Raw genomic sequence first — 13,452 nt, forward strand, 5'->3', positions numbered from 1 at the left:
TATGAATGGATATAAACATAGAATCGTAGAACATTCTACGATTGGAAGGGACCTATAAGGATCATCAACTCCAACTCCCTGCTCCTTGCACGACTACCTAACACTAAACCATATGAAACCATATGGCTAAGAGTGTCATGCTGTATATCAGATGTAGATGCTGGGCACTGAGGTAATGGATGATGAAGGTATAGGATGAATGAAAGGAGGGATGCTGAGCATATGGGCAGTCATAAGAGTCAGAAATGTATAGAGCTGCTCTGGTATTAAGGTGCTGGCCTAGCTGGTCCCTCAACCTGTGCTAGACCTCGGTGGGCATTCTTGCAATAAAAATCAAAAACCGTCTCCTGCTCCAAGCCTACAAACTGATTGTTGCTACTTGCTTTTGAAACGCTAACTTCCGAACACATCTCAAGAGGCAAGTTTATTTTTGCCTCTGCTCTCTTTCAGACCATGCTCTGTTGGTATTAGAGGATGAAAGCCATTTAAAAAGGAAACTATGAAAAAGCGGCATGCTCCCCCAGCTGACTGGAGTCAGTTGACTTTAACCCACTCTAATATTTTTAGTTTTATTTCCTTAGGAAATGAAGCCTAGCTGGTAGTACATGTGTATCTGTTTGTCCATATGTTCTTCCTCCCAATACGTTTTCAGCACAACCAATTTCAACCACATTTAAAAGAGGATAGAAGGCTGAAAAGTAACTTGTTCCCGTATGTCTCATAAAATCTGGTGATTAGGTAGTGCCCCACTCTTTCCATAGTGGAAAAAGCATGAATAACGCAGGTGATACCTGGCAGCAGCCAGCCAGGTGAAATGGTGACTGCATTTTGCACTGTGGCATGCATTTTGGTCCACTAGGAAACAAGCACACATTTTTGGGCTAGCCACAGTGTGTGCTTTCTTTTTCCTACGGGGGATGTCAAAGGGGATATGATGGGATCTGGCTTTCACTACAGCAGGGTGAGGGAGGATTTTGGAGACAGCAGACAAGAACTCACAAGGAGACAGGCTCGGTGCATTCTGTTTGCAGAACAGCTTGCTCTACAGCAGTCTAATAAGAAATACTTCTGGAAGGGCATCATTAGTGACGAGAAACCTACGCACCTTTCCTCATGTGCATGCTCACCACAATGTGTAAATTGGAGATCAGTATCCTTTAGCAGTGGCATCCTCATGGGCTGCCATGGTGATGACAATGAGAGGGCAACATGACCCAAGGAGGGACCACCAGGCTGGGTGGGCAGCCCACCTGGGCTGCCACACTGTATCCCAGAGACCGGCCCCTCAAACGTGGCACAGTTGCACTGCCTCCGTGTCCCCAGCGGCAAAAAGACACCCTTTTGTGAAATGCCTGGAGTGTGACTGATGAAAAGCCCTGCGTGAATGTTAAGTAGTACTTCATTACTGCTGTTTCTCTCACCAGAAGCAATGCTTTTAGGGGGCAATAATGCTGCAGGAGCTAATTACTCCTTGGGAAAAAAAGTTTGCATTACGTATTGTAGGAGGAACCTGTATTTGAAAGGAGAGGAGTAGTAGGAGAAGCCTTCTGAGCAAACGGTGGCTTTGCAAGATGGATTTCCTACACAGAAGGATTCCTTCTGGTCCCTCTGAAACTGCACAGAAGTCACGGGAGATCCAGCAAAGATTAATGCAGCCTGATGCTTGCTATTTTTCCTGGAGGCTTTGGCAGCTCTGTAATTACAGTCAGTGCGTCTGAATCTCCCTCTGGTCCCTGTGTACTGCCCAGCAGTGACACCAGCATCAGAGAGACCCTTGCTTCGGGATTTGTCAAGCAGAACTCTGCTGAGAAATCAAACCTGCCCCGCTGCATTTCAGGTTGCGGCGCTGAAGAATATTCCTTTGCGGAATAACCTCCCTGTGGCCTTCGGGACTCCTGAGCCCAGCGTGGCTCATAGACCTGTGATCCAAGAGATACATTTGCAGAGGAATGAGAGAACCATATTTCTATAGCATAACACATATATATCTCTATATATATAAAAATAAAATAAATGAGCTGGCTTGCAACACTAGGTGGCAGAGGTGGGATCTTTTCTGCTCTGAGCGCTGTCCTATAAGGCATTGCTTGTTTAAGTACAGTCGCATTTAGTTGGAGCTGCAGGAGAGAGACAGAGAGATTCTCTGTGTTTACAGCCAGTGCAGGCTATACGGCGAGCATCCAACCTGGCCTCCCCTTTCTCCAGCAGTTGAAGGGGAGAGTGTGAGGTTATTTGGGAACCTGGCCACCGTGGGTCAGCTTTCGCTGCGGCTGGATTGTCAGAGCTGGTAAAGCAGAGTCCAGGGGGACAGAAGGGAGACACGAATCCCATTTTATTTGAGAGGAGAGAAGGGGAAAAGAGAAAAAAAAAAAAGATAAATTGAGAGAGAGAGGGAGAGAAGCGAAGAGACGGAGAAAAAGGCAGAGGAAGCGGAGCGAGTGAGAGAGAAGCATGAGGACCTACTGGCTGCACAGTATCTGGGTGCTGGGATTCTTCCTGTCCCTCTTCTCCTTGCAAGGTATGTGATGAGTTATTTCTTGCAACCTCCTCAAACCCCTCTGCTTGAATTGAGGCTGACGGACTGAGGATGGCCTGAAACATGGAACTGGAAGCTGGAGCTTCCTCTCCCCACCTTGCTTCCCCTCCAAACCTTCCCCCCCTCAGGAAATAAGCCAAAGAGAGATTGCTGCTGGTGAATCCTATGGTTAGAGGGCACTGCATGTGACTGACTTTGCTGCTGTATTTATGCTTTTGCAGAGGAGGGGGAGTTGGGGGGGGTACAGTAAGATTTGCAAAGGAAAAGAGGGGTGGGTGAAGGTGGGTATCCCCTCCATTCACAGCCACCGTTTCTCAGCACTTTGGGTCACAAGTACTGATGCTCCTGGATTCTTCACCTTCCTGAGGAGATCAGTGTTAAGTTTCTTTGGTTTGTTTTTTTTTTTTTTTCCTGTTTATTTTTATTTTGGTTTTGCCCAGCGAGGGAGAGGTTAGAGGAACCTCTATGCCTCTTGTCTGACTGCGAAAACACTATGTCCTTCCCCTCCACCAGGGAAAAAAAAAAAAAAAAAAAGAGAGAGTGATGGAGGAAAGACAGGAGAAGGAAATTTGTTGGGTATGGGGTTTTGTTCAATGGAGAATTGCCAGCTGGGTTTCTTGCTTTAAGAGCCAAGTGTGAGCATGGAATTTAGTTTGAAGTGATGACAGGCATGCTAGCTGGTTTTAAGATGCTTTCTGTAAACAGGAGTTAAGGGTTAATGCATCCCATGCTGTATGTATAAATATATGTCACACATGTACAGGCTGCGATTTGGAGGGCTCCGATTATATGTACATGATCCACACTCACTTATACACACCAGTGGTCCTTCGCACATACGCACGCTCTCATGACTACAGCAGGGAAGATGAATAAACTCACTCTGGCACATACAGTTCTAGCTCTCTAGCACATGCAATTCCTGGAGTGGCGGTCTGCCCCTCTCACGCTTACGTTCTCTCTTCCTCTCCCCTCCACCTGCTTTGAGCCTTTTCTTGTGCTCTCTCTCCATCCTGCACACTGGTCTTCGTGGTTGCTTGCCTATAAAAAAATCCCTTCCCTATCCTGCTGCACCAGCCTTGTAAGCCTGTGTGCATGCAGACATATACACACACATAGGTGAATATATAAATAGAGAACATATATGTACTTATCTGGCCTACACTGTGCGTCACGGTCTTGCATTCGCAGTGAGCTGCACCGTTAGAGGGTATTTCACTCTGACTGTGTTCACCACACAACACAGCGCTCTTTTTTCTCACTCTTGTGCATAACTAGTGCATGAGTGCTGAGCATGCCCAATCACAGCATCCTCACTGCCCCTTAGCTCCTACTTTTACAAACAGCCTTGCATGCACTGTTCTCTCCTATTTTGCCTCTACTAAGCAAATTCCCATACAGGCATGCTCCCTGTCACACATGCTTTCTGTTGCAGCCTCACACTTACCTGACATTACTGCAAGCACTCACTATCAAATCCCTCATTTTTTGCCACCTCCTCACATTTACCGAGTGCTCCTTTTCATACAGTCCTACTTCTTCTGTTTCTGGGTTGTGTACACATGCTTTTCGCTGTCACATATTTTCTCTCAAACTCGCATTCTCTGAACTCTGGACTGTGAATCCAGCACCAGCACCTTCCAGCTGACTTCTTTGCCGTGAAGCAGCTGTTCCTGACAGGGGAGGAGGATTTTTTCCAGCACATAGAATGTACGTGGGGCGAGAGGAGAACCAGTACTTGTGTAAAATAAGTAGCTAATGTCAGCAATGAAGTTGTGTAGCTTGATGTGAACTTCCCTCTGCTCCGGAGGAGTAGGCACAGACCTGTCAAGGAAGATGGACACTGGCAAATCACATAGACTCTGAACGTTGCCTCTCTCTCGGATGTGGGTGTCCTAGCCTGTAGTCAATGGCATTTGCTCCAAACAGTTTTTCCAAGTCGCAAGCCTTCCCCGAACTGCAACCAGAGCATCTCGATGCTAGTACAAGCAGGCGCTGGTTTAGTCCTTCCTGATAACTGTAGCTTGTGCCAGCCTACAGGTATTTACAGGACTTTGCCTTCTGTTTTAGTGAGTTACTACTGCTACAGTTGTATCTGCCACCTCTGATTTTGAAGGCGTTAGGGAAGGTCCTTTGAGGGCTGTCTTACCAAGTATCCTCTGAGAAGGCAGAGGGCAACACAGTTGCCCTCCCTGGGTTTTGGGATGGGATGAGGCAGAGGGGCTATTGCAAACCTGGAGCTGCTTTTTCTACTCCTCCCAAACTTCAGATGTGATATACACCAGACTGCTGGATCCGGTCATAGACAGCAGTAATTTCTTTTCTCTGCTCTGGAGGGTGGGAAGATGGGGAAGCAGGAATATTGGGGCTGCATGGGAGGAGCTGGGCACCTCACAAGTAAGATCAAAGATATGTGAAGGAGTTAAAAGGGAGTGGGAAGGTATTGTGCTCTAAAAAAAAAACACCCCCCCCCCCAAAAAAAAAAAAAAACAAAACAAAACACCAAACCATGAACAAAACCTCACTCATTTCAAATTCATTGTTATTCACTGAAAGCTGTGGTAACAAGCCTTGAACACTTCTGTAACCCTGCTGAACACAACTCTGTGGAGCTCTTACCCTCAGAAACTGCAGTGGTGGCTCTGACAGGCAGTGACCCCAGTCAGACGACTTCCAAGTGCTTTCTGAGCACATCCCTCCAGAGCCAGCCAGCTCAGTCTGCACCTCTGCAAGCCATCCAAAACTTGCCGGTGCCTTCTCTCCCCTTTTCCTCACTGTCCACTTGGGGGTGTACCGGTGAATGCTTTGTCTTTCTCTGTTCTCCCAAAGCCACCCAACATGGGGGTGAAGGGGAGTGATGCTGGTGGGCACGGTGGAGCTAAGGCTGAATACGGCAGGCAATGGGCTTGCAGGGGAGGAAGCGCAGCTGAGGCTGGGAGGAGACCTACATCTCCACGGTGCCAAGTGGCCAATGCAGGCTGCCTCCTCCAGTGCCTCTGCCAGGGGACGTGCAATGGGTGGCCACCTGCCTGGGCGCGGGGGCCTTGGCACAGATACTGGCTTTTCTCCTCCTCCCCTGGGTTAGAGGCTCTGAGTCCTGCACAGAAGAGTTATTTAATTTTTTTTTTTTTTCTGATCACTATATTTCCTTCATGTTGTGGCTCAGGATTCTTGCGTTTCCCTGCTGCTGCGCTCCTAGCCCTTGTTCGGAGGCAGGTGGCTCAGAGGTGGCGGGAGGGTTGTTCCTCCTGCATGGTGCACCGGCCTTCCTGCCCTTTGGGGGCTGGAGGAATAAAGGTACCCACACACCCCAGCACTACTGGTGGGTGGGATTTTCTAGTGGCATCCTGCAGCTTTTCCCTCGAATGGATTCATCTCCTCATGCAGCATGCCTTGCTAGCTTCTGATAAAGATCAGATTCTCGAATCGGACTCAAAGGCTGAATTTTTCTTTTCCTTTTTTTTTTTTTTCCCCATCAACTCAAAAATTGGGTGCATGAGGATAGGGAGAAGCAAATTATTTGAGTCTTTGAAAAACTGCATTTTAATAATTTAGAAGAATTTGGTGTTCACATCTTCACTTTTACTTACTATTACTCTAACTTAGCTCTCAATATGAAAAGTAATTTTGATTTCCCCCCCTCCTGAGGATTTTATTTAAAAAATGAATGCCTTGACAAATTATACATTTTCTCCAGCATTGCTTTACATTGAAAATTCTTCTAAACAAACTCTTTCCCTTGATAAATAACAGCTGTTTCAAATCAGCAATTTGTTTAAAAATCCCAGCTTGTTTTAACGAACCTCCCCTACAACCCAACCTCATTGGTTAATTGCAGGAGATTTTGTGCTTTTAAAAAAAAAATAAATTAAGATACCTCCAGAGCCAATTTAATAGGTGCTTTAGAAAAGAACATGTGGAACTGGTCTGTATAGTACTGGCAGCATTTATTTAGGATGTATTTTTTGAGCTGCTCAAGGGTGTTCATAAATGGAAAATGAGTCTGTTGAAAGAAATCACAGAAGCACTCGGGTGAGTTAGATGCTTTAGGTTGGTACATAGTACAAATGTTATCTGTAAAGTATCGTGTTTTATAACAGTACTGGGCAATGCGGGTGTGAAAAATGATGTGTTTGTTAATGCGCAAGGTTTGTGCAATCTATATGGATGGAAGCGTGTACCCAAGTGTTTCTGTGCTGATAATGTGTAATGGATGGGGGGAAAAAAAGAGAGAGGAGCAGGAATGTATGTGTGTGCAAGTGGTGACATTATGGTGTATGGGTAACAGCGTGGGGTGACTGTGATGCAGTTTGATAACATTCAGACATTGCCAACTGGAGGAAAAAATGCTTTTCCTGCTCTCCTGAATATACTTTTCTTCCTATCTGTTTTCAACTCTCTCTGTCGAATACGGCAGGAAAAGCTCTCACAGGCTGTGCTGTATTGATGAGGTAACGATTCACTCAGCTGCCTTTCATTCCCTTAAATGATGAAGAGGTTCAACACCTAAAAAACCCCACTTTTCTTGTAGGTGTAAGATGGGGAAGAGGCAGAGAAAGCTTTTTTATCTGCAAACTGGGAGCATCAAAAAGATCTCAAGTGTTTCTTCTAGTCCTATCCCAGTCCTCACAGACCATTTGAACCAATAATTATCACACCAGTAAGGACATATTTCCCCTAGCTGTTATAAATCTCAGCACTCAGTTACCTTCTCAGAGAGCTTTATTATGATAAGTAGAAATTTGCTTCTTTTAGTCTTGGAGATCTCCTCTCACACAACAGTTTTACTAGTCTTGTAACAAATACCCTAGTACCTATGTTTGTGGGAGCTCCTTTTCAGCCTCTGAGCACCCATGCATATGCTAGTGGACTGAGGAGGAGCTGAGTTCTTTGAGTTGCTCCTTCCACCTCCTTTTTGACCTGCAAGCAATAGAGCTCATTCTAATCCAGGTGAGGAACATGTCTGCTGTCATCCTAGGCTGATGGCAGAGCCAGTGCTGTACAAGTTCACATCCTTACTGTGTGCCGGCTGTGCCTCCTGTAAGTTTTTGGGTACATCAAAGCCCTTGCCTTGCTGGTGGGGACTGTACCCTTCCCACAACAGACTTACTCTGTTCAAGAGAGTTTTGCCCAGAAATGGGTTCAAGCAGAGGTGTTAATGCGTGGGTCCAAATGTGATGTGGCTGGGCAGGCAGTGCTGGTGCTGAGGAGCTGTGGCCCTGCTTACTGACCTGTGTGCTATAGCGTGAAAACAGGTGGCAAAAGGTGATTGAGAATGGGTGGAAGAGAAGCCTTCTTTTCTGAGCAAAAGTACCTGATGGGCTTTCTGATGGAAAGAGGATGAGCTGAGGTCCTTGGCTGACAGAGGTTGTTAAAGGACTGAATAATCCGAGTGGAATCCAAGGTGGTACCAGATAAAGGCATCCCGGAAGAGTCTGCAGGAAAATCTTAATTGTGTGTCCTTTGAATATGTGGACACATGCTTTGCCAAAGATGGTCTCCTTTGTGTGCAAGGTGGGTGCTGGGAAGATGCAGAGTTTTGCTGTCTGCAGTCCCTATAGGAAGCATGAATCTTTGCCTCTTCAGTATCCCTTCTTCCTTAAAGAAGTGTGTGCCATGGTTTTGTGTGCTATTCAGACTCAATCAACAATGTCTTTGACAGCTGATGTGCTCTTCCTGCTGTCATTTCATCCGGGATAAAATAAAAAATATCAAGCGCAGCATAGACCAACTTGTCCCTCTCCGAGAAGGAGTAGATAAGGGCAAGATGGAGAGTTGTGTGGGTAAGCATGTGAGACACAGCCCTCTCCTGGTGTCAGGGAAGGACAGAAATCCCTGCAGGCACCATGGAAAGGAAGAAGAAATGCTGGAAATCCATGTTTCCTACATAAATGGATGGGGAAAAAAAAAGACATCTAGGCTTGATTCTGTGCTATGCCATTGCACTGTGGTGCTTTGACATCCTGGATCTTCCTCCATCAGATTGCCTGCCACCGGGGCAGTACTGCCCTGCTCTCACCTGCGTGGAAGGAGAGGGAATAGCACTGCAGCAGGCTGCTGCTTTCATTTCTCTGAGCCAAAGGAGAATTCTCCCTGGCAAAGGCTTGTAGGGCCTCACAGTGAAGTGTCTGGCTGACCATATCTGCTGTCTTAAAGTTCATGGAAGAAATTCTACATGACTGCATGCTGGGGGAGAAGGGTTTACACTTGACACTAAACCTGTTCATTGATCACTGACAAGCACAGAGTAGGATTTTGCTAAGGGTGTCAGCTGTAGAGGTACTAGACTTTGAATGGAATCTCTGGGAGGAGATGGTTTTGGAGGCAATGCAAGGATATACATATTGAATTAAGGCAGGCTGGTGTGTTATGGGTTTTTGAGGGGCTGGTTTGCTTGTTTGTTTTTTAAAAAAAGACCACCTCAGAAGGTAGGCTTCAGAGGAGGGGTTTTGGCATAAAGCAAAAGTGAGCATAATCAGAGCTGTGGGCTTACACTCTGGGATTTTGTGGTTTCTGATTTAATAAAGCCTCCAAAAGAAACTCCTCTGAAGATGGCTTGTTCTTGAAACCTGCTCCTTTCCCTAGGGTCTACTGCTGTGTGACCTGATGGATGCAGGTTTCTTAATTTCTTTCCGGTTTGGTAGAGTGGCTCCACAAAGAGGGTGGTCCTCTCCCTTTTCTAATGATGTGTTATTGGGAGGGGGAACATGTGGCAGGCAGGCCATGAGCAGTGGGATGAGGGAGGGAGCAAGAAATGAGACAAATGGGAGGCTGTGGAGTTTTCCAACCAGGAAATCAATAGCATATCAGCACGCAGCCACTGGGATATGAGTATGCAATGTAAGTGTGTAATCACAGCTCTCTCCCCTCTGCCCCTTAGCACTTATATTGATGGTGAGTTGCAGGCTGGAACCAATTAATCCTTACAACCTGCTAGGACGATAACTATTAATATTCTTCTGCATGCCCTCTGGCTGCTGCACCTGCACAGAGCCTGGCTGTGCTTAGCCCTCAGCAGTTGACCCAATGCTACATCAAGAGCGAGAGCAAGGGTCTTTCTGACCGTCAGCCTTGCGGCGAGTGCGCTGCGTTACTGGACTTCCACTTGTTGTGGGTGTTGGTGAAGCTGATGGTGCGGATGTGTACTTGAGTGTCTGACATAGGAGGGATTTGCAGGTGAGGATTTGCCTGCAAAGGAGGGGTTATTTCAAGGGACATGCGTGGAGTTTCAGAGGTGTAACCGTATTTAGTCTTGTGCCATTGTGGGTCCGTCTGCTTGTATGAGTACCTACTCTTTGCCTCATAAAGCTGCTTTGTTGTACAATGGGATCACCTGTATCACAACATCCAGTTTTATTTATGCCTGTATGTATGATCTGTGCATGAAGGTATGACCAGAGGCCTTTTAATATCTCTTCTGTCTTTTGAGAAGACACATGGGCAAAACAGAAGGTGAGGGTGGAGATATATATTTGTGTGTGTGTGCATGTGTTTGCACGTGACAACACATGTAAGTCACGTGGTAAAAATGCCTGTGCCGTGTTAACAAATCTGGTTCAGTGTTGTGTTTTGTGCAAGGGAGATACTGTGAAATGTTCATTCAGTAGGTGAATGCAGCATGATTGCTGATAGGGATATTTGTGTGGCTGTGTATGCTTTTGGAGTGACCATTTTTGATAGCAGATTTGTATTCTATCTTGACATGGCACGCGATTGTTGCAGTGAAACAGGATAGTTCCTGTGGTTTGGCTACCCCTCCTCATCTTCCTGTGATAGCCTCAGTGTAAGGTGGCAACTTAGTCACACCTCAGTCACCTGGACATGAAACATGGTGTAGAGAGTGTAAAGGATGTGTTTGACTCGTGTGCTTTTGTGGGAGAATTTCTGGGAATAGAAGAAGGACGAGGATAAAGGGAGGCTCTCTTACATGTGCGAGGTGCACTGTTTTAATTAGACTGACATATTCAAAAATAAGTTGGCTCAGTCAGGTTATACTTTCTTATGGAGCTATGTTTGTGTACTGCATGAGCAAAGGATTGCTGGACTGGATGCAACCTGAACCAGTAAACCAGCAAGTCTGCACTTTAGCTGTCCCTGCATTAACACGTTCTTGCTGGTTTAACTACCTCAATAGCACAGATTCTGTCCAGCACACTTGTTTTTTGCCAAGTCTTGGGTTAAGGTAGCTGAGTGAAACAGGATAGACCTGACTGCAGACATAACCTCTGTGAGATGTTCTGCACTTCTAGATCTTCTGTATAGGGAAGGAAACCCTTTGACTGGAAGAGTTTTTGTCCTGTACCAAGGTTGGAGCTTTTACTAACAGTAATTTCTTGGTAATTAAAAGAAAAACCACTCTTAACTATACTAGCTAAAGTGGTGTAAGAGCTGCCTGTAGCCTAGGCCTGCTAAGAGAGGGAAGGTAGGAAACAGTGAGAGCTAAAGTGAGGGTACAGAACCTCTCCTCCATTTTTATCTATTCTAGGTGCCTACTGGTGACCTGTTTGTGTACTATCCAGCAACCACAGAGCTGCAACAGACTGGGCTGCTAATAATAATAATAAAAAAAACAAATGTCAGGCTGCAGCATGAGGTAAATGAGCTGTGGCATTGCCCCAGAGGGACCTAGAGCTAAGGGCAGCAGTACAGAGTCTTCCTTCTCTTCCAGTCTACTGTGCATAGAGGAAAGGGAGAAAAGGCCATTCTGGCTGGCCTTGCTCTGCCTGTCCTTATGTAAAGCTTTGTAGCAGCAAGCTTTTCTTCAGGCTTCAAGGGCCCTCGCAAGACTTCTGCTTGTAGGCTATGCTCATCCCCTGGTCAACCTGAAGAGTTTCTCATCTCTCTCTTCCTGACTCTTCTGCTCAAAACAACCTCAAAAACCACAAAAAGTGAAATGACAGCCTAAGCTGTCCTTGCTCCAGAAGCATTGCTTGGGGTGCAGTGAAGGCTGAATGGCAGTGCAAAAGGTACTGCGGAGACAGGCCACTTCAAGCCCTTGCTTTCTTTGCCACACAGCAGGGATCCTTAGAGTGCCAACTCTGAGATTCTTGAAGACCTGAGAATTCTATGTGAGAAGAAACTTCAAAATTGTTACAGGGGGAGGCTTAGGATGACCTTGATCTAGAAGAACTTGTCTTGTGGAGCTGGCACCTTTCCATGGTGCCTTGGCTACCCCACAGCTGTCCTGGGAGCTGGCAGGAACCTTGGAAGGTTTCTTACTGAACCCTGCTTGAAGTTCATCAGAAGTTTGTTGAAGGAAACAAAAGTTTCTCAGAATGTTTCTGCCTCACTGAATTGGCATTTTTCTAATAAGGAAGATAAAGGTGTTTTGTTGGAAAAAATCCAACTCAAGTTTCAAGAACAGATTAAGGCACAAGTGCTTAAAGGCTTTTCTGCAATGTGTTATCTTCTGTCATAAGATTACATCAAAGTCTCGACTCTCATCTAAAACAAAAAAAAATTCTGAAAACTGTGGCCTTCATAAGTGTGACGAAAAACTTGAAAATATACCCTGAGTGCAGCCAGTAGCTGATGTCTGTCTTGAGTCTGCAGACAACTGAAAGAGCATCCTCAGGGATATATCACTCTTATTTCCCTGGGGTGTTAGCTCTGACCTTCTCCTGCTAATACCTCTTTGGTAAAGCATTTTCAATACAGCCAGCAAGGAGCGTGGTAGTCCTGGCCCTCTCAGCCAAGGGTTAGATGCAGTTTCCATGAGAAAAAATGCTCAGGGAAACCACTGTTGCCGTGCTTGCCTTGGTGGCTCAAAAGTAAGAGTGACCCTTTTTTTTTTTTTTTTTTTTTTTTTTTTTTTTTTAAATGGAACCTGCCACTGCTTGATGGAACAGGAACCTGAGAAGCATGCATCATGTGGAAGGGTTCTAGGTTTTGTTGTGGGTTGTGTTTGCGTTGGATAACGGGAACGTTTCTTCAGTTTGACTCGTGACCATTCCTAGACAGACACTGTAAAACTGGAGAAAACAGTGGAGCAAATTAACAAGAAGACACTCTTAAACAAGAGTTTTAAAGGCTCTACAGAAGATCTACCCCCACGTTTGTCTGGAGTTGGATTTCCTTGAAAGAGGCACAGTTGATGTCACTGGGAAGGAGGGCATGTCCACAGTGTGGGACTCACATCCCATAGTGCTGCTGTGTCTGAAGCAGAGAGTGAGCATGTGCATGTGTCTGTGTGCATGGCATGTGCGGGGCCTGTGCTGCGATCACCGGAATTACAGTCTAGCCAGATAACGAGCTGTTTTTGTTTACAGCACTTGGTTCCGGGCACTTCAATTCCAGAAAGATGTAAACAAAATTAGAGGGAATTCAGAGGATTGCAAGGAGAATGATTAAGGGGCTGGAGGGACTGACTTACGAGGAATGCTTGTGAGAGCTAAATATATAGCTGTTTTGGCTAAATGACTAAAGAGGAGCTATGCTAATGATCTAGGCATAGTGGGAAGGCGTGGAGAATTGTCTAGTGTGGACTGAGAGCTAGAAGTGTGTCTCATGGTAGAAAACTTGGAGGAGGGAAGAGAAAAAAATTGACAGGAGAGAAAAATACTTAATGGAAGAAAGAGATTAGGTGGTGAAATAGCTTTGTTAAGAATGGTGGTGGAATTGCTGTCATTTGGGATATCTCAAGTTTGGCTGGGCAGAACCCTGGAGAATAATCCATGCACTACAAGCTTGAAAAGGTCCCTTGAGAGACAGTCTAGATGCCTTAATAGATTTTTTTATGCTGTCATTAATTTCTGAATCACAGCTAATACTTCCAGTTTGACAAAGAACCATATTCTTTAATGCATTTTTCTTTCTTGCCTTGTATTATTTCTGCTGTGACGTAGATACTGGCATAAGACAGATTCACAAGGAAGTTTTCTGCTACATTAACAAATGAAATCCTGATTATCAACTAC

At 45.6% G+C, this 13,452-nt stretch overlaps 1 protein-coding gene across 1 annotated transcript in view; it reads left to right on the forward strand.

Moving 5' to 3' along the window:
* The first annotated feature begins 2,126 nt into the window (after window positions 1–2,126).
* The window catches only part of LSAMP (limbic system associated membrane protein), a 1,033,563-nt gene continuing 1,022,237 nt past the window's right edge, over window positions 2,127–13,452 (forward strand). Inside the window, exon 1 of the mRNA XM_086761171.1 lies at window positions 2,127–2,518. Within this exon, the coding sequence (XP_086617297.1) occupies window positions 2,452–2,518 (67 nt within the window). The 5' untranslated portion in view covers window positions 2,127–2,451. The remainder of the gene's footprint in view (window positions 2,519–13,452) is intronic.

The sequence above is a fragment of the Chlamydotis macqueenii genome, chromosome 1 (genome assembly GCF_036417535.1).
Source record: "Chlamydotis macqueenii isolate bChlMac1 chromosome 1, bChlMac1.mat, whole genome shotgun sequence".
Classification (NCBI taxonomy): domain Eukaryota; kingdom Metazoa; phylum Chordata; class Aves; order Otidiformes; family Otididae; genus Chlamydotis; species Chlamydotis macqueenii.